The following is a 19913-nucleotide window of genomic DNA, read 5'->3' as shown; positions in this document are numbered from 1 at the left end:
ATACAGTTCCGTTTCAAAGTAATGCGATGGTGTGATGAACAATGGGAGCCTTTAAGCCATTTGATTGATGGAATAGTAGCACAACAAGTGTTACACTTCAATTTGCTGACATATTTGAGCCGGGAGTCCTATACAATGAACAAACTTCGATTGAAGTCTGTTCGGAAATCGAAATATCTATATCGCCACAATTGTAGCCCTCACTAGCTGCTGCTCTAATATTATCTGCTTCCACGTCTTGTCTACAATTGCTTACAAAGATAGAATATGTACGGTAAGATTCGAAAATCGCGACTAGGACCCATGAACCCATCTTGAAACCGAAACCATCATCGGTTTCACCAAGTCTGCTCAAATGTTCCTAATTCGATAAGCGCAGTTTGCGATCAGTATCTTTGGCAGGTTGTTTCCTTGATCTACCTTGAAATGCGCCATGGTATACTTTCAAAGTAGCACACTTTTGGAGAGGACAGCCACACTCATCGTTGAACTCAAGTTAAACTTTATAGAGTCCCATTGCTGCCAGCTAGATTGGAATTTTGCAAAATATGACAGCTATACGGTCGCGACCACGGTACCCGACAGATGTACCTGAGATGACGTGAATCTAGAATCACATCAATATGTCAAGATAACTTGGAGCCCGTTCGAACGAAACCAAAAGCGCAATCTAAAAATAATTGTCTGTTTAGTGATGATAAAGAAAAACAACAATGAGTTTCCACGTTTATTACAAGTATCAAAAAAGCTTGAAGAAAAGAATGTGGGAATGTTTCACCAAACCCATTGCACATTGAATGAACGGTACCCATGGAAAGCGGAATGCTCTACCTAACTCTATGAGTGCCTTCGTCATTTATTTCTAAAGAGGTTCCCGCATCCGGTAGACGCACCGACTCCGAGTTCTTCTGGTTGAACCATTGTTCAGTCCGCTTTTTCATTGTTTTCTGCACTGGGTGTGGAAATTTCGGATTGCTTAGAAAAGCCAGAATAGCGCGGAGATCATAACCACTGCGAACTCTTGTCCACGATCGTCAACTTAAAAGGACAATGAGAAAAGCTATGATAATGCAGTAATAACACCTCCTTACTCTCCATCCCATTCCATTCCATTCAACATGATTTTCAAGTGCATTTCAGTCATTGCTTTGCTGGCCACAGCTTTGGCTACTCCGCTGCAAAAGAGGACTTACAAAGGAGAAGTCACCTACTACCATCCTGAAGTTGATCTTGGCAGTTGTGGCAAATTCAATGATGGCGACGCCATGATCGTTGCTATCAACGCCCCCCAAATGAAAAATGGAGGTAACCCCAACAACAACCCCAAGTGTGGTCGCAAAATTAGAGCTTATGGTCCTAAGGGTCACGTTGATGTCAAGGTGGTGGATACTTGCGCTCCATGCAAGTACGGAGATATTGATTTATCCCCTACCGCCTTCAACAAAATCGCCGATAAGGAGGATGGCCGTCTCCCAGTCAAATGGCATTGGCTTTGAAGCTGGACTTCTTATCTATCCTTGACTATACATCTTTTCGAAAGATATATGCATGAAAATAAATAAACGTAAAGCGTTACAATGTATATGCTTGTCTCAATGGGTTGACTACCTCTCTCACGTTGTGCCTTCACCATGATTGTGTTCCGATGTTTTGGGCGAAACTGGATCCAAAGTGACTGTCAGCTCGAACGAAGTTTCAGTCTGCTGAGCTGGTGCAAGGGTTATGCAATTTTTTGCATGAATGTTTGGGTTTTCATTAGGCGATGATTTAAACGGGGATAAAAACCAGTTCGCCTGAACATCACGCTGTTTATCGTTTTCTTATCACTCAACATGAATCGAACCAGAGATGAGGTAGACGACCTCTTGCAAAAGTCCAGAATATCCAGAGACATGCATCAGGAGGAATCTGACTACAACCCTCAGCGCAACTATAGGCCTAATTCTGGTGAAGTCTTCCTTAGCGAGCCAGGACTTCAGACGTCTTCTTATCATTCTTCTGATGTTGGTGGCGGTTCCAACTTGATGAGCAAGGATACCTCCTTGTACCAAAACTCTCCAACATTGAATTTGCCAGGGGCTTTCCCAACTAATTCGCTCGATGACAACAAGCGAAACAATAACTCTTCACTTAGCCGTCGCGAGCAAACAGAAGATTACAGTGGAATGAACAAAAACAAAGGATATAGCACTGATTATACTGCTGGTCAAATTGACAATGATCCGATTTTGAGACTCAAAAAGGATATCACTTACCAGACATCGCCTGGTGCCACAGGTGATCTCAACTCCAATCGCGCAACCGATCAGAAAGATATTGATCCCACTAAACGCAACCAAAGCCAATCGATTTCTCAACCCACGGATGGATCATCATTGAACGCTGGCTCTAATGTTGGTGATCTTAAACAAGATTACACCGCTGGTCAGATCAATGATGACCCCACCCTTGGAAATAAGGGCTCGGCAGCAGCCATCTCTGGCCCTGCAAACGCCCAGACTTTTGGAAGCACAGACATGGCTAATAACTCTAAAAGCACTGGTAATGACACTGGCATGGTTAAAACTTCTGCTGCCGCAGCCGCAGTAGGAGGCATTGGTGCTAAGATTGGTTCCATACTCGGCCGTAGAAAGTCCAAAGAAACTGAACTTCCAAAGGACTCAAACCTTAACACTCAAACCCAAGATTGGAAGCAAGGTACTGATGGACGCATGTCGATGGATACTCAACGCCCTGATGTCTCTAGTGATAGTGAACCTTTTGGAACGGAACAATCTGGATCCTGGAACAAGCAAGGACAACGTTACAGCCTCCCTGCCACATCTTCGTCGTATGACAAAGACCTATCTGGAAACTTGAACAACCAAGGGAAAGACTCTGATCTCTCTGGAGTTGATACTTCCCTTGGAACTTACCAAACTGGAAACTTGGCAACTCAAGGAGACCGCGGTGATCTCTCTGGAATCAAAAACTCCCTTGCAACTGATCAATCTGGTAGCTTGAAGATGCCTCAAGGACAGAGCGGAGATCTCTCTGGATTGAAAGATACTCTTAAAACTGATCAATATGGAAGTTCGACAACCCAAGGACAGAGTGGAAATCTCTCTGGAATGAAAGATTCTCTTGACACTGACCAATACGGTAGCTTGAAGAAGCCTCAAGGACAGCGTGGAGATCTCTCTGGATTGAAAGATTCTTCTCTTGATACTGATCTTTATAAGGACTCGACAACCCAAGGACAGAGAGGAAATCTCTCTGGCATGAAAGATTCTTCTCTTGATACTGATCTTTATAAGGACTCGACAACCCAAGGACAGAGAGGAAATCTCTCTGGCATGAAGGATTCTTCTCTTGATACTGATCTTTATAAGGACTCGACAACCCAAGGACAGAGAGGAAATCTCTCTGGAATGAAGGATTCTTCTCTTGATACTGATCTTTATAAGGACTCGGCAACCCAAGGACAGAGAGGAAATCTCTCTGGAATGAAAGATTCTTTTGGAACTAATCAATATGATAGCTCCAAACCTCAAGGACAGCGTGGCGATCTCTCTGGAACAGACGCTGCGCCTGGAACTGGTCTATCTACCAAGTTAAAAAATCAAGATAACACTACAAAGCCTTATGACTATGATGACTCTAAGCTCGATACTCACAAGAATCTAGCTCTGAACAATGAAACATCTTCCAATGCAGCAACTTATGGCAGCACTGATGCCCCTTACGACTCTGGTAATCTCGATAAAGAAACTGAGCAGGAGCAACCTGAAAACCATACTGGTGCCAAGGCTGTTGCTGCCGGTGCTACGGCTGGGGGCATTGGAGCCATGTTGAGCTCTGTTCTTGGTCGAAAGAAATCTGCTGGTGACATCAATAACAAGACTGTTGATAATCAAGGAAGCATGTCTTCATCTGGCAATATGACTGATGGCGATATGGCTAGTGGAAACTTAACAAGTGGCAACATGCTTAAGGAAAAACCCTCAAGTGGAAGGATGCCCAGTGGAGATATGTCTAATAAAAGCATGCCCAGCGGAAACATGTCAAGTGGAAATATGCCCAGTGGAGACCTGTCTACTGGAAACATGCCTAGTGGAAAAATGTCTGTTGGAAGCAAGCCTAGTGGAAAAATGTCTGTTGGAAGCAAGCCTAGTGGAAACTTGTCTGGCGGAATTATGCCTAGCGGAGACATGTCTAGTGGAAACATGCCTAGTGGAAGCATGTCTGCAGGAAGCAAGCCTAGTGTTAACGCACCCAACGACAGCGTCTACCGTTCTGATAATTTGTCTACTGCAACAGGCAACAAACCACCAAACATTACTACTAATGATGTCAGCTCTCCTATGGTTGCAACAACCAACACAAATGATAGCCTCGGCGCTGGTGGCATCAACAGCAGCAACAAGGGCGTCTCGGGAACCACTAACTTGAATATGAACTCACCTTCACCTGGCAATAAAGATCTTTCCACTCTTGGTATTCAAACCAACCAGCCGGACTCCATCAAGGGCAACCTGGATAACAGTCGCGGAATGAACACTCAAAATGATCGCCTTAACCGAAGCAACGATACTGAATATCTCAAACCTCCCAGCGCGCGATCATTGACCAACAACAATGAACCTATTTCCAACGGTGAAACTGTCGTTGATGACAAGAAAAGAAATAAGGTCAGTGGTATTGCTAGCTATATCTTCGGCCACGAGCTCAAGTTACAAGGCTCCTACAAGGTATGTTTTGTATTTAGCTACTACCCAATGCTTTACTATGATCAACTGACCTAACCAATGTTTCTGTTCTAGATATTCCTTTCCAAATTTTTACATAACGAAGCCATGAAAAATGATGGGTTGGAACTCCAGCGCAAGGGAAGACATATTTTGGACACCTATCGTAGGGCCCAACAGCATAGCGCGCTTGTTTAAGTCAGTGATAATGTGATGTTTCCTTCTTCTGTATGTACAGATTATATGTAGTTAGCCTTTGTCTGTAATTAGCTTTTAACAAAATAATTATCGTATACTAAAAAACAAAAAGCAAATCTGTGAATTCGAACCAAAAAGCCCTTATATTGTCTATAATATAGCTAGTGTTGTTATCAGTCCCTTCTTTCTTACCTGTTTTTTTATTTATTTTGTTTTTTGTTTTCCATATGGAATGAAATCTGGGAGTAGAAAGGTAAAAAAAAAAAGAAAAAAAAAAAAACCATAGCTTCTAAATTACATGATACTGGGGGGCTACTTGCTGATAGCAATTATGTGTAAAAAAAAGAAGAGGAAGAAATAACACAAAAAGTGATAACAGTTTTAAAAAAATTCTTTAGGTGCGTCTTTGCAGCACAAGTATAAGAGAAGATGTAAGGGTATGCAATAATCAAAAAGGGTTGTTGTTGTATGTGGGTGTAAGGTGTAAGGGTTTGCTAACCGGGGAATTTTTTCAAGAGGCCACCGAAACAAATTCATCCCAAAACTGCTTCATGCGCAACAGTTCTTGCGAGCTCTTTTCATCTAGGTCATCCAGTCCCCACATGATCTCCTTGACCCTTTCCTTAACTTCACCTTTCTCTAACACGACAGCATCCTCATCGTCCTTTTCGGCCAGTAATTGGTTGACTTCACGCATATCCTTGCGTACATCGTGAACGGTCTTGGCAATAGCTCGCAGACGGGCGTTTAATTCTTGGGCTTGTCGCTTGTTGACAAACATATGCTCTTTCAGTTCTTCCAGGGAGTCGGTCATGGCGCTAGTTTCCAAGTTTAAATTTCGCATCAAGGGAACTGGATTCTGAAATTCAAACGCAACATCGTGTAAGGTATTTTTGATGGCGACGAGAAGGACATCGATATCGGCCAAAGCATCAGCGGACATCCAGGAGCCTTCAGTTCTGACTGAAGTGTCAATAGTTCGTAACACGCTAAACTGCCGTTCCCTATCTCTAGCCATACGGTCGATGAGGTTGATCACAGAGGTTATAACAAGTTCGAGAGGAGGGGCAAAGTTATCAGCGGCTTGTCTTTGATGCCCAGTAGATGATAATGAGTTGCTTTGCAGGCTGAGGGTATGGTCCGATAGGAGAGTCTTGACCAGCCTTTTATGTAAGGTTTTGGTTTCCCATACAGCCGTGTTAAGGTCCTCCAGTTGACGTTTGAGAGCCTCGAAGGGATCATTTTCTTCAGGATCAACAGACGACCAAGTTGACAACGAGCTTCTTCGACTATGACCGAAGGTGGTGCTGGATAATGTTGGTCCAGGGGAGATGACAGGGCTAGCTTGATTTGAAAACAATTCGTGGGCAAGTGATTGCTGGACGCCAATAGGTAGCTGTTCCTCTTCTAATTCATATTCATTGATAGCATGAATTTCATCAATCTGTTGTAGATCCGCTGGTTGTGATGGATGACGAATATTCTTTCGACTAGCGGACGGGCTTGGTTGGACGGTGGCAGTGTGTAATTCAGCCGCCAGCGAATTTCCAAACGACCCTAGCGATTGGCCCATCAGCTCATCCTCTAACAATGCTGAGGGATCGTGGTCTTGGTCATCGTAATGCATGTGTGGGGTATATATGAGGCAGAGAAGGGTTTTTTTCAAGTTTAAACAATTTATTTAGCTGGTATAAGCGAATTTCCTTGAGTCGAGCTCTATCGTGACTGGGCCGTCGTTGAGAATTTCCACCATCATCATAGCTCCAAAAACACCATCTATACACCAAAAATTCCGTCAAATCGTGTCCCTTTTTTTCTTTTTCTTCACAACAACCTTTTCATACCTTTGATCTTTTCAGGTTTATAAGCTGCGCCAAGCTTGTCTAAAAACTTTTTATACATTTCATTGGCATCAGCTGTCTTCATACTGGAATGAAAATCTGGCTTGCTCCCTACCAGCCTACCGTTAATCAACGTGCTCTCCTGGAGATTTTCATTGTTACAAGCGGGTTTGTTTTAATCTGTTTGCCTCTTACCTTTGGTAGTTTTGGCGAACAATGTAAATTGGGAAACTAGTATTAAATGAAGTTGAATTCAATCAAAAAAAGTTATGATCAAATTTCAAAAGGGCAAAGTGATTAAAATAGACAGTATCGTCCATCCATCAGGAGGATACTTTTGATTTATTTGTAACTTACCACATAGTAACTCAAGGTCCATATCCTGCACGCTCTTCTTCCACATTACCCCTCCTTCATCAAAGACACGCAGCGTCAATAATTTACGCACCATGTAGTCAATGTCAGATTCGTTATCATCTACGCTAATGCCAACTAAGACGCAGATGCCTTTGCCGATGGAACTGACCACCTGTTCATCCACTGTGGACATGTGTGAGTTTTGTTGACCTTCTTAAAGACCTGTCCATTACTCCAACCTACCAGATACGCTTGCTCGAGCAACTCGTTGCAGCACTGCTCGCATTATGGCGGGATTCAACGACGAGGGGTCCTCTACAAGCCACCACTGAAGTTGAGCTTTGGCCAAGCGGAGCAGATGAGATCCATTCAACAAGTCAATTAAAAACCCAGTTGGGTGTGGGATTATTTGGGAAAAGATCTTGTTTGCTGTGTAGTTTGGATATGTTTAGCTGACTGCCTGTTGCTGCGAGAAACTGCCGTTTTGCCCTTGGTGAGGTTAGTACAGCGTTATACTTTTGCCAATTGAGTTGACTACTCCTTGGCTGATCCCTATGCTCAGTCCAAAACTGCGCATTCGCAGTGAGATAATTATAGCCATGTTATCTGCGTTGTGTACAAGACTTAGGTCAGCTTGCCGACCCGTATCAATGACCAGTTCGGAAGCTGGCTACTGAGTGCTACATCTGGTAAGAGAATCTGCGATGTCCTCGTTCCACTCTCCCCCCATCATGTTTGATAGGGAATCACTAGAAAAAACCGAAGGTTAAAGTTCGAAAATTTTAACAACCTTTTTGGCAGTGTTCTTTTACTATCTTGGAAATGACGACAGTTGCCTATCACCCCAAAATGGTGTCGTTTTTGAACTTATAAAAATGGAACCGCGGAAATATATTTTTATTCAAAGGTTAGCGTAACGGATGTGAGCTTGCTGAAAAAGCAATAGTGCTTTTCATCGATCAGTTTTTATTTTTGGGGGTAACCTTCAATAAAGAGAAGCTATAGGATGTCTTTGATAAATAAAGTACTGGCAGGCATCAGCGTTTTGTTCCATGGTGGTGGTTCGTGTGATACGATCCACTGCAATATAAGTACGGGTTATCCACGGGCAGACGCTTTGCACCAAACTGGGTCTAATCCCTATCTTAGTGCCAACCTTTGCCCTGAAACATATCTCTTGACCTTTACTGTCAACAACGGTGATACAAATTTTTTGGAAAACATCGACCCTTTGGCATTTCCTGTCAACCTAAGTCATCCGCGGGTAGAGCCGGGCTCACACAGAACGAATCAAGTCTGGTGTTTCCCATATCAGGAATGCAAGCATCTTTCAACCACCGATCTCTATTTTGCAGCGAGGCCTGAATATGCTATAGCCGCAATAGTATCAACTTTAAATGAAAGAATCCTTCTGGCTACCAGCGTCAGTGCTTTGATAGTCCCGTTTGCCATTTTGTGGGCCTTGAATTAATATTGTGGGAAAAATGCATGGAGAACTAATTGATGGTTCGAGACATAGTTCAGCGTGGGATTTATGCTGTTGCATTTGGATGATGAGAGTTCACCATTTTTATTTTTTTATGTTTTGGATCGTCTCGAAAAAGAGCAATGTGGATTTCAATTGTGTAAACTGATGGGTTCCGTGATAACTGTTGTACAGATGGCCAGACAATTGGACCGGAGATTGCTTCAAATCTGGCGTGCTCTTTCTGCCAATATCACGACTCCGGACGGTTGGCGGCGAAGGAAAATTACAACAGTTGCTGCTGGTGCTTACGTTGGCAAATCTTCTCCGCATGCATGCATATTGTCTATCACTTTACCTGAGGTTAAAAAACCGCTTAGTCAATAGGGTATGTTTAAAAACATGGGTCTATAACTTCTTACTCATAGATTGTAAAAGAGGTGTGTTTGAGACCGCTCTGCCTATCCTTGGGAAGAAACGGAGCCGGGCCTGTGGTGGCTTTCTAGCGGACAAATTCAGTAATTTTTTTTGGCCAGCCACGTTTTACAAGGTAATAATGTAAAACTTGTATTCCAATTTGTATGACCAGCCAGCCAGCATGAAAGTGTACAACGCATTTTACCTGGGAGTTGGAAACGTGAGTGCCATGGTCCTACGACCCTGCTGCTTGCGTGGAGCGTCAATTACGTTTACTGCCATCTAGGTTTAGCTAGCTGTCGTACTCAAGCTTACTTAAGGCAGCTTCAGTGTGCGAAAGTTAACGGGTCACATCTTTGTGGTTCCGCTAATCTCGTTTGGGGGTCGCAGTCCGTATCTGGTTACACTGTGGGCGTGTGCAGTGGTTGGGCAAATGCGGTAATTAACCAACTTCTGAGCTTTAAGCGAGCGTCACTTTTTAGTGATTGGTTTGGTCCAAAAAACGATGGTGGGAAATTCTGTGCTTGCTAGCTGTTCTTCAATTTGTGTTGTCCGCTCCCTCCCCCATACTGCCAATGGCTGCGTTATGATGCGATTTCGCGTTTTCCGAGAGTTAGACCAGGATTCAGAGCGTAGACCCTAGGAGAAAAATGCAAATATGAGTGTGAGTCGTCTATGTTTGCCTATTAGACGAGAAGGACTGCACCCCATTGGTCCCAACTGCGCGAGAAAGCTAACCATTGTTTCAATCGATCATATATTTCAGCCCCGCTTGCCCTCATCTAGAATTAGAACACAGACTGGAGATGGTTGGTTCAAAGCAGCTGCTTGTCTATATTAGGAAGGACTACCGATAAGAGAGGCACATGTCCAATGTTTGAAATACTTTGTCGGACTGGCAAATTTGATCTGAGTAAGGGTAAGCGAGCCAGCTATATAATGAGCCTCATCCTTGACAAACTTATGCCCCTTGTTCTTTTTGTTCTGCCACTTGAATCTGACCATCATGGAGAACGATTATTCAAAACACGAAAAGGATCATGTTGAAAACACATATGCTGAGGATGGAACTGAATCCATCACTCCACCCACTCTTCAGCGCCAGCTGAAGAACAGACATATTGCCATGATTTCCATCGGTGGTGTTATTGGTATGTAGTTATCTCATCGCCCTCAAGAGACTCTAAAAAAAATACGGACTGACCTTCTTTTTTATTTCTACAGGAACTGGTCTTTTCTTGGGTACTGCTAATGCTTTGATGCACGGTGGTCCTGCTGGTCTTTTGCTCGGTTATGCCGTCATGGGCACCATCTGTTTTGCTGTCATGAACTGCTTGGGAGAAATGGTTTCCTATCTCCCTGTCCCTGGTGGTCACATTAAGTTGGCTGAACGTTTTGTCGATCCTGCTCTTGGTTTTGCTATGGGTTGGAATTACTGGTACAACTGGGTCATTGTCCTTCCTGCTGAATTGTCCGCTGCCGCTGTCCTTATAAATTACTGGAATTCTACTATCAATAACGCTGCTTGGATCACTATCTGTCTTGTTATTGTCGTTGCTATCAACTTCATGGGTGCACGAGCCTATGGTGAAGCTGAGTTCTGGTTCGCCAGTATCAAGGTCCTTACCATCATTGGTCTTATCATTTTGGGTGTCATTATTGCTGCCGGTGGTGGTCCCAACCATATTGCCACTGGTGTCAGTTATTGGGGAAACCCTGGCCCTTGGGTTCAATACAAAGGTATCCCAGGAGCTCTTGGTCGCTTCCTTGGTTTCTTCGCTGTCCTTATCCAAGCCGCTTTCGTAAGTATCCTATTTTGTGCAACTGCGCTTAACCTTCTATGTTAATATCACCTTATTGACCCGCGCCTTTTTTTCATTGCTTAGTCTTACATTGGTACTGAAATCGTCGCTATCGCTGCTGGTGAGGCCAGAAACCCCCGTAAGAACATTCCCAAGGCCATCCGAAAGGTCTATATTCGTATCGTCCTGTTCTATCTCCTCGGTACATTCATCATTGGTTTGATCTGCGCTTCCAATGATCCTAAGCTACTTACTGGTTCCGGTGGCGATGCTGCCTCCTCTCCTTTCGTTATCGGTATTGAAAATGCTGGTATTCCTATCCTTCCCCACATCATCAATGCTTGCTTGCTTACCTCTGCTTGGTCTGCTGCTTCTTCCGATATGTATACCTCTTCTCGTGCTCTCTTTGGTCTTGCTATCTCTGGCTCAGCACCAAAGTTATTCGCCAAAACTACTAAGCGTGGTCTTCCTTATCCCGCTCTCATCGTTTCTGTCCTTTTCTCTCTGCTTGCCTACATGGCCGTCAGCAAGGGCGCTTGGGTTGTCTTTGGATATTTCTCTAATATGACATCTGTTTGCGGTCTTATTACCTGGACTTTTATCTCCATTACTTACATTCGCTTCCATGCTGGCATGAAGGCTCAGGGTATGGACCGAAATTCACTTCCCTACAAGAGTCCTCTTGGTATTTTTGGAGGTTGGTATGTGTTGGTTTCCACCACCCTCATCATCTTCTTGTCTGGCTGGCAAGTCTTCCTTGCCGGTGAGTGGGATGTCTCCTCTTTCGTCACTCAATACCTCCCCATTCCTTTCGCCGTTATCTTGTTCGTCGGCTACAAGCTCGTTAAGAAAACCCATTGGAACCGTGTCGACGAAATGGACTTCATGACCGGCATTGCCGAAATTGAAGCTGATACTGACGATGAAGTCCCAACTACCATTATGGGCAAATTCTTCAACGCATTGTAAAGTAGGCTTAATCTTGTGCGGGATATAATTTTTTTAAGTAAAGTATATTATAATTGTAGTATGATTCCCTATGAAAATTGTCTGTCTGTCTGCTCTGAGAATGTTGCCTTCCATGGTGCGCAGCGCAAAACATGAAGTGTAACTTCTGACTGCGTAAGGAGGCCAGACTGACCACATGCAAATGTGTGATGATATGTGGCTAAACCTTGAGTTTTTTCTGTGTTCCAAGTTTGGAATCCGGCATCACCACATCACGCAATATTCGGGGGACAAGAGGGGTCTTGACCTTTGCAAGCCCTGGCGCTTCTGAGATTGCTGAATTAATACTATCAAATGGCAGAGGTAACTTGTGGAACAAATTGTACATCCGATCCAAATGACCGCCCCAATATCGATAGCGTACCTATGTTACACTTCAACCTTGAGCCAACTGGATTCATAGAACTATGCACTGCAATTGCCAAATACACAATGGCACTGGGTGGCTTGAAAGCAATGCAAGCGTTTACGAAGCAGGAAAAAAAAAGTCTCTTTTTAGGAGGCTGTGTCTGTGTCCCAAAGACACTCCTTTGAACTTCCCAAATCGAACTGCGGTAGTCCAAGTGTTTCATCAGGGGATTGCTTCGTTGTGAAACTCAACTTTTGATATTTTTGTGCACCGATACGTGTGAGAAGCGTTTTAGGGAATCTGTTATTTAATATTCTTTTTAACGCCATCACTAAGTAAAAGGAAAGATGGAGCTCGCTAAAGCGGCACATTGTAAGTGTGACAATTTGCATATGGAAAAACGGCCAAAAGTTCCCATGTCAAAAACTTGCACATCGAGAACTGTTCATTGAACAGCATTGTATCAAATTTGAACTGTGGCCTTGCTATAGATTTGCTTTCAGATGTTCAACGTATTTTCTGTAACATGGCGTCCCTTGCATTTGAAACGTACAACACACATGTTTGACAAAATTTGTTTCGGAACCACAAATTGTACCTGGAGGTACAATCTCATAACGTGAGGAATGGTCGAGTATCAACTCTGCAATTGGCAAGCATATGCCTGACTGAACGTACCTTTACTACAGTCAGATTATGAGCTCAAGTTCAATCAATTACAAGACTTTGAACATCTATAAATGAAATGGAGTATATAGGAGTTTTAAAGGAAATGTGCGTACCTTGAATCGTCGATTATATGAAAATGGAGCACGGCAGTAATTCCAAGGCTCTCTTAGACGATGGAGCTTGAAATAATAGAGTGTATTTTCCAATCAAGCAAATACAGCCTAGTGATTTGAAATATCTGGTCATGTTCTAGAAAATATAAGGCTGCAGCTTTTCTCCTGAAGTATGAATGCTTCAAATATCTAATTCCGATGTTGACTTACGTGATCAATATAAACTTTAGACGTAACCTAACGACCCAATATCTATGCTGTGACCAGCTCAAGTAGGACAACTTGTACAGCGGGTTTTATATGAAAGCGCAGGTTTCAATTTGGCAAGCTGCAGAGTAAATCTTTTGATCTGTTGTACCGTTCCCTTCATTACCCAGCCTAAGCGAGCATCCAGAAAAGCCTGGCAAGGGCTGTACAAATGCAGCGATAGTTGTGGCATACTTTGGCTTACAAACCTGACGCCAAAAATATACACTATTCGGAACACTTCACGGTGCAATACATCGACGATAACGATGTCTCCTCTCGTATCGCATTCGGCATACTTGAAATGGTCGCATTAAGCGAGATGTTGGCTTTTTTTTTTATATTCTTTTTTTTTAAAAAATAAAAATAAAAATTAGCTACGGTACAATCTCGGATCAATTGCTACTCCTTTTTACCATGTTTTGTGATGGCACTTGAGATAAGGTCAGGGAAGAGGATGTGCGGTTCCGCGGACGCCAAAGATGGCTTTTATAAAACGGTCAAATGATACCACATCTGAATACGTCCTAAAGGCACTGAAAGACGATTTTTTCAAATTTGGCTTCTGTAAGATAAAGGTGTGCATCGGAATATTGGTACTCCTCTTCTACAGCGATAATAGCGCTCAAGCGAAGAAAGGGCCAATTTTTCAAGAAAAATCATAATTACGATCTGACAGCTTCCAAATTACTTTCCATAATTTATTTTCACGTTCCTTAAACCGCGGGCGGGCAATCTCACATCCAAAAACCACTTGAGATATACTGAATATGCTTATCGGCCGTTTGCATCGAACCCGCATTGATCTATACATAACCCATATGGTATTGAAGTTAAGTAATTTATTAGCGCTTTAATGTCATATCATCATGAGATGCATTGAAAATTATAAATATAGTACAAGTTATGACATGGAAAGTAAGGTTGTAGTGTGATTGGGCATGGTTGTCCGTCGACCTTAGCAGCCACCACCGCCGCCACAGCCACCACCACCGCCGCCACAACCACCACCTCCTGAAGCGCATGCCCCACCTCCTGAACCGCATGTGGGACCAACACAGCCACCATAAGATCCCATTCCACCGAATGTCGTCGCGACGACCGATGCACAAGACGAAGAATTTGACGTTCCACTCGTATTGCCCAAACCTCCCATTGAACAAGAAGCCGCGCCGAGACTTGCTCCTACAGATGTCGTGTACCATAGATCGGGCTATAGGATTGATATGTGAATAAGCATTGAAAGACTGAAATATCATGTTTTTCATTGTACTCACCATGACCATTACGCCGAATACAGGGCTTGCATACGCTAAAGGAAAATGTCAGAATATTAATTGGATTTTTCCACGCACCCTGCGTGCTGTCACTTACCGGTATTATGTTCAACGTAACGGTCTTTCCTATAAATTTTCAAAATGTAAGTGCCAGGCTATCAGATATCCTGCATGCCAATGTCATCACTTACTCCATGGTAGGTTCCTTCTTCTCTGTCGTCTTATCCTGATACCAGTACTTGCGCATTTTTCTCTTCTGTATCGCGGCAAACATCGAAGATGACGAATACAGCTTTTCCAGATTATCAGACGTATATGGTTCTTGGTATTTCTGATACCATAGCTTGGCAGTTGAGATGAGGTAATTATTGAGTTTGCTACTGGCAATGGTATCATCGTGGTTGACGACTAGGAACAAGTGCTTAAGGGTGTACTCGCGATAGTTGTAGTGATTCAGCATGTGGGTATGCCACGCGAGATCGATCGACAGTACAGGTACCAGGATGGACTTTGGATGATCCTTCATAAGCATCAGAAACTTTTTGTACCGCGCCACGGCATCGGCTACTGACGCTGGTGTGGTCCAGTTGATTTCAACCATCTTAGCAGTGAATTCCCATTGTCGTGCAACGGCAATAATGATATCCAATGAGGACTTGTAAGGAATACCCATATACCGACTACGCATAGTAGTAGCCACTGTGTTAAGATCTAGTCTCTTGGAGTCCGTTCTACCTATTGTGATCTGAGATCTGAGAGCAATGACAAGTTCTATCCAATCAAGGGGTTCTTTCGAATTTAGCACTGCCTGGACTTTTGCACTATCGCGTATAGCAATCATCCTTGCCGCAATCTCTGGCTGCAAATATAGCCGCTTTCCTTTCTTATCCAATTGGAACCCACTGGTTGTTAGAAGTTAGCGCAACTGTTTCGTATCATCGCTGCAAAACAATTCAAGCACGTACGCGAGTTTTATATCCGTTTTTGTACTCTCTGACCAGTCTTTTACAAAGCGAGCGCAGGATAGTGCTTCAGCCGTCACTTTCGCTTTACAGTTGTGGCAAGGGATAGACGAATGTTTGTCGGTTCGCATCTTGGCATAATCTACCCATGACGATCTGATGCGCGACTGGCAGCAGGGACAAGCAATCCAGGAAAATCCTGCATCAACATTGTCGGTTGTTAGTTTGTATGGCTGATCTGGGAAAAACTTTCTCCAGTATTGCTCAGATTCAGGATCCACTCCGTCCTCAAAGGTTGTCTTGGCCCATTCCTGAGAGGTTTCTGTTAGACATGCACTCCAACTTACACATGGTGAATCAGGCGTCAAGTCAAGTAATCTTACCAAGCGTTGCAGAGGGAGCCCATACGCTTTGGTATGGAATAGAACCCATCCATTTCGCAGAGTATCCTTAGAGAATATACGTGTCAATTGATTTGCAGGCTGTTTAATTTCTGCTATGTAATGACGCACGTACCTCATAATAGCGGTAAGGGGATAGAAGATGTGCATGCCACTGTAAACATACGGTCGTTCAATATCGGTGGTGCATGGCGTGCGTTTATATAGTAATCGATAATAATGTTAACACAAACCATATAAACAATATCTGCAAAGGCGAACTATATTAGCGTCCATCCAAATTATGGAAAACGTTTCAGTACACACAATTTACCTATAGGTGGAAGAAGCTCCATGCTGGGTCCATACGATTGAACATGGTCCATCCATTGAAAATATCTTGCCTCAGCACGAGCAAGGTATACTTTCTCTACCTCGGGGTCAGATATACGCAACTGATAGAACGTATGTAACAAGGACGCATGGGCCTGGCAGTCTGGTAAAGTTACGAAAATGTCTCCATTATCACTGATAGCTTCATTGTAAGATGGTGGACTGGCCATGTTTGAAAAGGAGATAAACCTTTGGCTCGCACTTTTCCTGGAACGTCCTTTAAAGCAATTTATCTCCAGATTGTGTAACAGTGACCCTAAACTTGAGTTCAGCACCAAAGAGGCAGCCAGCTGCTTATTGCATACGGATGGGGCGGGAAGCAAGCGGGACTTTGCAGTCAAATGAATAAGCAGCTTTTACATATTGGAAGCAGCTTTATGGACCATGGTAGACTTCCTTCAATATAAAGCGAGCTTTGCAATGTATTGCCATACTGCTTTCCATGTTTTCATTTGGGTCCGCGCACATTCAAATGAAACTTCCAAGTCCAGCTGCGGCTGAGCATGTCTCACATGAGCACAGATATCAGGTGGGGAATTTTTGCAACCCTACTTCACCTCTACCGTTACTTTGCTGGAGATAGATCTGGGGGTGCTATCTTATCACCCTATATAGACAATCAAATTGCACAGCTGGTTCATTCTTGACAATATACTCACAAAAAGATATAACCTCAATTCAACACGCATTTATTCTCTTTGTACTAAAAAGACAATACTTCGTTCGATTTGAGCAGCCTTCGATTCAGGGATGATTAAATTTGCCTATTAAAGCAGCAAATCAGGTATGGCAAAAAAGAAAACTGCGCAAATCATCGTAGTGGCGGCCATGTGACCTGCGTAGCCTTTTAGTGTTGGTGAACTTTAACTGCGAATTTGAGGTTTAGCCGTGATGGAAGCTGGCTGACAGCATTAATACCTCAATTTCCATCCACCACTAGCTATACGTCATTCACTGACTCTCTTTCTTCTGATGGACTTCTATAGTGCTACGAAGTTGTCATAGAAATGCTTACTTGCTGTGGCAGTTCAGCAGTCAGTCTTCCACAAACAAAATTACGTTTCATATTCTATCAATAAAAGAGGATTGTTACTTTCCCTTTGTGCTTGTTTGGGTTTTTATTGAAATACACGTGCGATTTAACACATATGATGTACGTAAAGCATTGGGCGACGTGAAGCATTGAAACATAAACGATGTGATATTTCTTTATAAGGATAGTACTTATGAACTTGCGGTGCTCAGCAACAGTCAGAATACTGGTTATACGGTATATTCACTATTTCCAATATCTATCTTACAGTGCAATCGGTACATCTTGAGTAGAACGTAAAATAATCTTTGAGTGATAATGGATACACTTTAACGTATCATCGTCTCTGCTATAACATTATTGCATACAATATGTGAAGGTATTTCGTGGATACACTAAACTACGATATAGATTCGAAATTGGAAAAAATTGTCTAGGGATCAGCTACATGAATGATTCGCTTTCCAAAGTTAGCGCTTCCAAAGAGGTCTATGAAGGCACGAGGGGCTTTTTCGATGCCATCCACGACATCCAATTTATATTTGATTTTTCCTTCATTAACCAATGTGGTGAATTTGGCGATAAAGTCCGTGTAGTAATGAGTGTCCATGTAATCAGAGAATAAAAATCCAATCAAAGATACGCTGGAAGTGATTATGTTTTGGACATTTTTCAATCTGTACACCTCACTTCCGTCAGCAGAATATTGACTGATGGCTCCACAAACAATTGCACGTCCGAACTTGTTGAACTTGGTTAGTATGAGATCAAGGAGTTCTCCACCAACATTATCCCAAAAGATGTCGATTCCTTTTGGAGCGACAGTTTGAAGCGCTGCTGCCATGTCGTTTGTGGTCTTGTAATTAATCGAAGCATTAGCTCCGAGCGACTCCGCATACTGGTTCTTCTGATTTGAACTGGAAATAGCTACAACATAGAGACCTAGTTCCTTGGCTAATTGAATGACAATCTGCCCTACCGCGCCACCCGCAGCAGAGACCACAATAGTTTCTCCTCGCTTGGGTTTGGCTAGGGCTAAGCCAAGATATGCAGTGAAAGATGTCATTCCAAGAACGCCGAGGTGCGCGTTGAGTGGGAAATTGGCGGTATCTAGTTTCATACTAGTGGCAGCATGAACGACGGAATAGTTCGCCCAAGCCATGTTTGGGTTGCTGACAGCGTCTCCAGGCTTGAAATCATCCGAAGTGGACGCTTCAACTATTCCAACTCCAATACCTGATATAGCTTGGTCTAAAGGGAAGCTGTAGTATGATCCTTTTGATACATACATGCGCATATGCGGGTCAGCCGATAGGTCCATAACACGGACTAACAGTTGATCTTTTTTCAGAGTCTCTGACCCAGGCACTTCTTCATTGATAACAGCAAAGTTTTGTTCAGTGAGATTACCAGCGATAGCGTACTCGATGAGTTTGACGGCTTTTGACATTGAGGATGGATGAGAAATTTTTAGGATATTAGCCAACGGAAGCAACGTGCATTTGAAATTGCAAATTTGTATTACAGTGGACTACGGAAAATGTGACTGACGGTAGCGCATTTATAATTATCGCAGTTAAAAGCAATATAAAACCTTGAATGAGCCAGCACTACTACGCCTCGACTTGCGTGCAGTGCAACATTTGTGACTGTAAGTTTTTGACTCATCCGGAGTTGCTGTTTTGACTTTCTTATTTAGCAAACGTTTGGAGACATTAACATCTCAAGATAGATTCCATACATATCTGTTTGTGTCTTGCGAAATTAAGGTATCATTTATTTGTCGTAATGCGTAGTTTTAAAAAAGTAGATGGCGTGATCAATTTTTTGGAAGTGTTAGGTAAGAGTTAATGAGTTCGTAAGTTCGTACACTGAGTATGCCAAAAACAAGATCTAAGAAATAGGACGACTTGATAACGATTTGCAGTAATCGAACAGCCCATGTGTGGACATGAACTTAATATAGCAACCGAATTTCACGGCAAAGGGAAACTCTCGGTCCGTGGTTCCCGTAAGATCCACGCTTAGATTAGATCTACTTTGTAGTAAATGGCCAAAAGATTTTTGTCTAGACAGTCCAGGACATAGTCATCTTACATGTAATGGTCTTGCCAGATATGACACTGTTCGAGACAGCTTTAAGTGAATAAGAACGAAATGGGAAGGTGGGATGAAACGCCGGGCTCCTAAATTCTAAGAGCACGGGCAAGATGTAAATTGAACCAGATGCAGGTTGGTCCGAACGCGTGGCAAGAAAATTGTACTGCTTCATTTGTGCCTTTCAATCGATAACATTGACAATAGATATAGTCATCAAATTTTATAAATGATTCAAGGCGCAAAGGAACTACATGTTAAAATCCCGCAGCGCAATTGTGATTCTTCTTCCAACAATGTGGCCATTGTCAGCATATCTGTTCAAATTGTTATGAGGACTGGTAGTACGTATATGTAGTAACGTCCTAATAAAAGAGTCTTGGCATAATTTTTACTTACAATAAGCATGTGCTATATTCGCATGGATATCATTATATTTCTCGGTTAGCGGCTCGGTATAGATCTTGATGTAGACTAATGAGCATACGCACAATCGTCGCGAGCAGAATTCCATTACTTAGATAATGTCATACCGTTATGCGTCCGAAGGAACCATTGCTTGCGTATAAAAGTGCAAGG

General features: G+C 42.9%; 7 protein-coding genes across 7 annotated transcripts; 3 read left to right on the top strand and 4 right to left on the bottom strand.

Annotated features, from left to right (window-relative positions):
- The first annotated feature begins 811 nt into the window (after window positions 1–811).
- Window positions 812–1550, top strand: K450DRAFT_224012 (uncharacterized protein). The gene has a single exon (XM_051586143.1). The coding sequence runs from the start codon at window positions 1119–1121 to the stop codon at window positions 1494–1496; it is 378 nt and encodes a 125-aa protein (XP_051448062.1). The 5' UTR covers window positions 812–1118; the 3' UTR covers window positions 1497–1550.
- Window positions 1551–1666: 116 nt separating this feature from the next.
- On the top strand, window positions 1667–5142 carry K450DRAFT_224004 (uncharacterized protein). Its single transcript, XM_051586142.1, has 3 exons — window positions 1667–4012; window positions 4115–4730; window positions 4803–5142. Exons 1-3 carry the CDS (start codon window positions 1833–1835, stop codon window positions 4923–4925), a joined length of 2919 nt encoding a protein of 972 aa, XP_051448061.1. The 5' UTR covers window positions 1667–1832; the 3' UTR covers window positions 4926–5142.
- A 1-nt stretch (window position 5143) lies between these two features.
- On the bottom strand, window positions 5144–6799 carry K450DRAFT_224002 (uncharacterized protein). The gene has a single exon (XM_051586141.1). The coding sequence runs from the start codon at window positions 6550–6552 to the stop codon at window positions 5437–5439; it is 1116 nt and encodes a 371-aa protein (XP_051448060.1). The 5' UTR covers window positions 6553–6799; the 3' UTR covers window positions 5144–5436.
- Window positions 6607–7409, bottom strand: K450DRAFT_268583 (uncharacterized protein; the record flags this gene model as incomplete). Its single annotated transcript, XM_051592886.1, has 5 exons — window positions 6607–6701; window positions 6770–6877; window positions 6962–6997; window positions 7124–7306; window positions 7367–7409. 5 exons carry the CDS (start codon window positions 7407–7409, stop codon window positions 6607–6609), a joined length of 465 nt encoding a protein of 154 aa, XP_051448059.1.
- Window positions 7410–9899: 2490 nt separating this feature from the next.
- On the top strand, window positions 9900–11853 carry K450DRAFT_223984 (uncharacterized protein). The gene is made up of 3 exons (XM_051586140.1): window positions 9900–10156; window positions 10230–10807; window positions 10892–11853. The coding sequence occupies exons 1-3, from the start codon at window positions 10012–10014 to the stop codon at window positions 11774–11776; spliced, it is 1608 nt and encodes a 535-aa protein (XP_051448058.1). The 5' UTR covers window positions 9900–10011; the 3' UTR covers window positions 11777–11853.
- Window positions 11854–14377: 2524 nt separating this feature from the next.
- K450DRAFT_223977 (uncharacterized protein) lies at window positions 14378–16383 on the bottom strand. Its single transcript, XM_051586139.1, has 8 exons — window positions 16146–16383; window positions 16066–16079; window positions 15948–15986; window positions 15815–15880; window positions 15435–15742; window positions 14661–15371; window positions 14470–14595; window positions 14378–14405 (listed from the first exon to the last, which is right to left on the bottom strand). The coding sequence occupies exons 1-7, from the start codon at window positions 16372–16374 to the stop codon at window positions 14559–14561; spliced, it is 1404 nt and encodes a 467-aa protein (XP_051448057.1). The 5' UTR covers window positions 16375–16383; the 3' UTR covers window positions 14378–14405; window positions 14470–14558.
- A 1192-nt stretch (window positions 16384–17575) lies between these two features.
- Window positions 17576–18687, bottom strand: K450DRAFT_277540 (uncharacterized protein; the record flags this gene model as incomplete). The annotated part of the gene is made up of 1 exon (XM_051593265.1): window positions 17576–18687. The coding sequence occupies one exon, from the start codon at window positions 18685–18687 to the stop codon at window positions 17671–17673; it is 1017 nt and encodes a 338-aa protein (XP_051448056.1). The 3' UTR covers window positions 17576–17670.
- Window positions 18688–19913: the final 1226 nt, after the last annotated feature.

Source organism: Umbelopsis ramanniana, assembly GCF_025399195.1.
Source record: "Umbelopsis ramanniana AG unplaced genomic scaffold K450scaffold_6, whole genome shotgun sequence".
Classification (NCBI taxonomy): Eukaryota; Fungi; Mucoromycota; class Umbelopsidomycetes; order Umbelopsidales; family Umbelopsidaceae; genus Umbelopsis; species Umbelopsis ramanniana.
Note: the sequence above shows the minus strand (reverse complement) of the source record. Positions and strands in the feature narration are given on the sequence as shown.

Coding starts and splice junctions, on each gene's coding strand:
- K450DRAFT_224012 (XM_051586143.1), top strand. CDS start 1,119: ATGATTTTCAAGTGCATTTCAGTCATTGCTTTGCTGGCCACAGCTTTG.
- K450DRAFT_224004 (XM_051586142.1), top strand. CDS start 1,833: ATGAATCGAACCAGAGATGAGGTAGACGACCTCTTGCAAAAGTCCAGA. Junction 4,013..4,114: donor AGGATGCCCAGTGGAGATAT/GTCTAATAAAAG, acceptor GTCTGTTGGAAG/CAAGCCTAGTGGAAAAATGT. Junction 4,731..4,802: donor AGTTACAAGGCTCCTACAAG/GTATGTTTTGTA, acceptor TTTCTGTTCTAG/ATATTCCTTTCCAAATTTTT.
- K450DRAFT_224002 (XM_051586141.1), bottom strand. CDS start 6,552: ATGCATTACGATGACCAAGACCACGATCCCTCAGCATTGTTAGAGGAT.
- K450DRAFT_223984 (XM_051586140.1), top strand. CDS start 10,012: ATGGAGAACGATTATTCAAAACACGAAAAGGATCATGTTGAAAACACA. Junction 10,157..10,229: donor TTCCATCGGTGGTGTTATTG/GTATGTAGTTAT, acceptor TTATTTCTACAG/GAACTGGTCTTTTCTTGGGT. Junction 10,808..10,891: donor TCCTTATCCAAGCCGCTTTC/GTAAGTATCCTA, acceptor TTCATTGCTTAG/TCTTACATTGGTACTGAAAT.
- K450DRAFT_223977 (XM_051586139.1), bottom strand. CDS start 16,374: ATGGCCAGTCCACCATCTTACAATGAAGCTATCAGTGATAATGGAGAC. Junction 15,881..15,947: donor CCCCTTACCGCTATTATGAG/GTACGTGCGTCA, acceptor ATATTCTCTAAG/GATACTCTGCGAAATGGATG. Junction 14,596..14,660: donor AAGAAGGAACCTACCATGGA/GTAAGTGATGAC, acceptor GAAAATTTATAG/GAAAGACCGTTACGTTGAAC.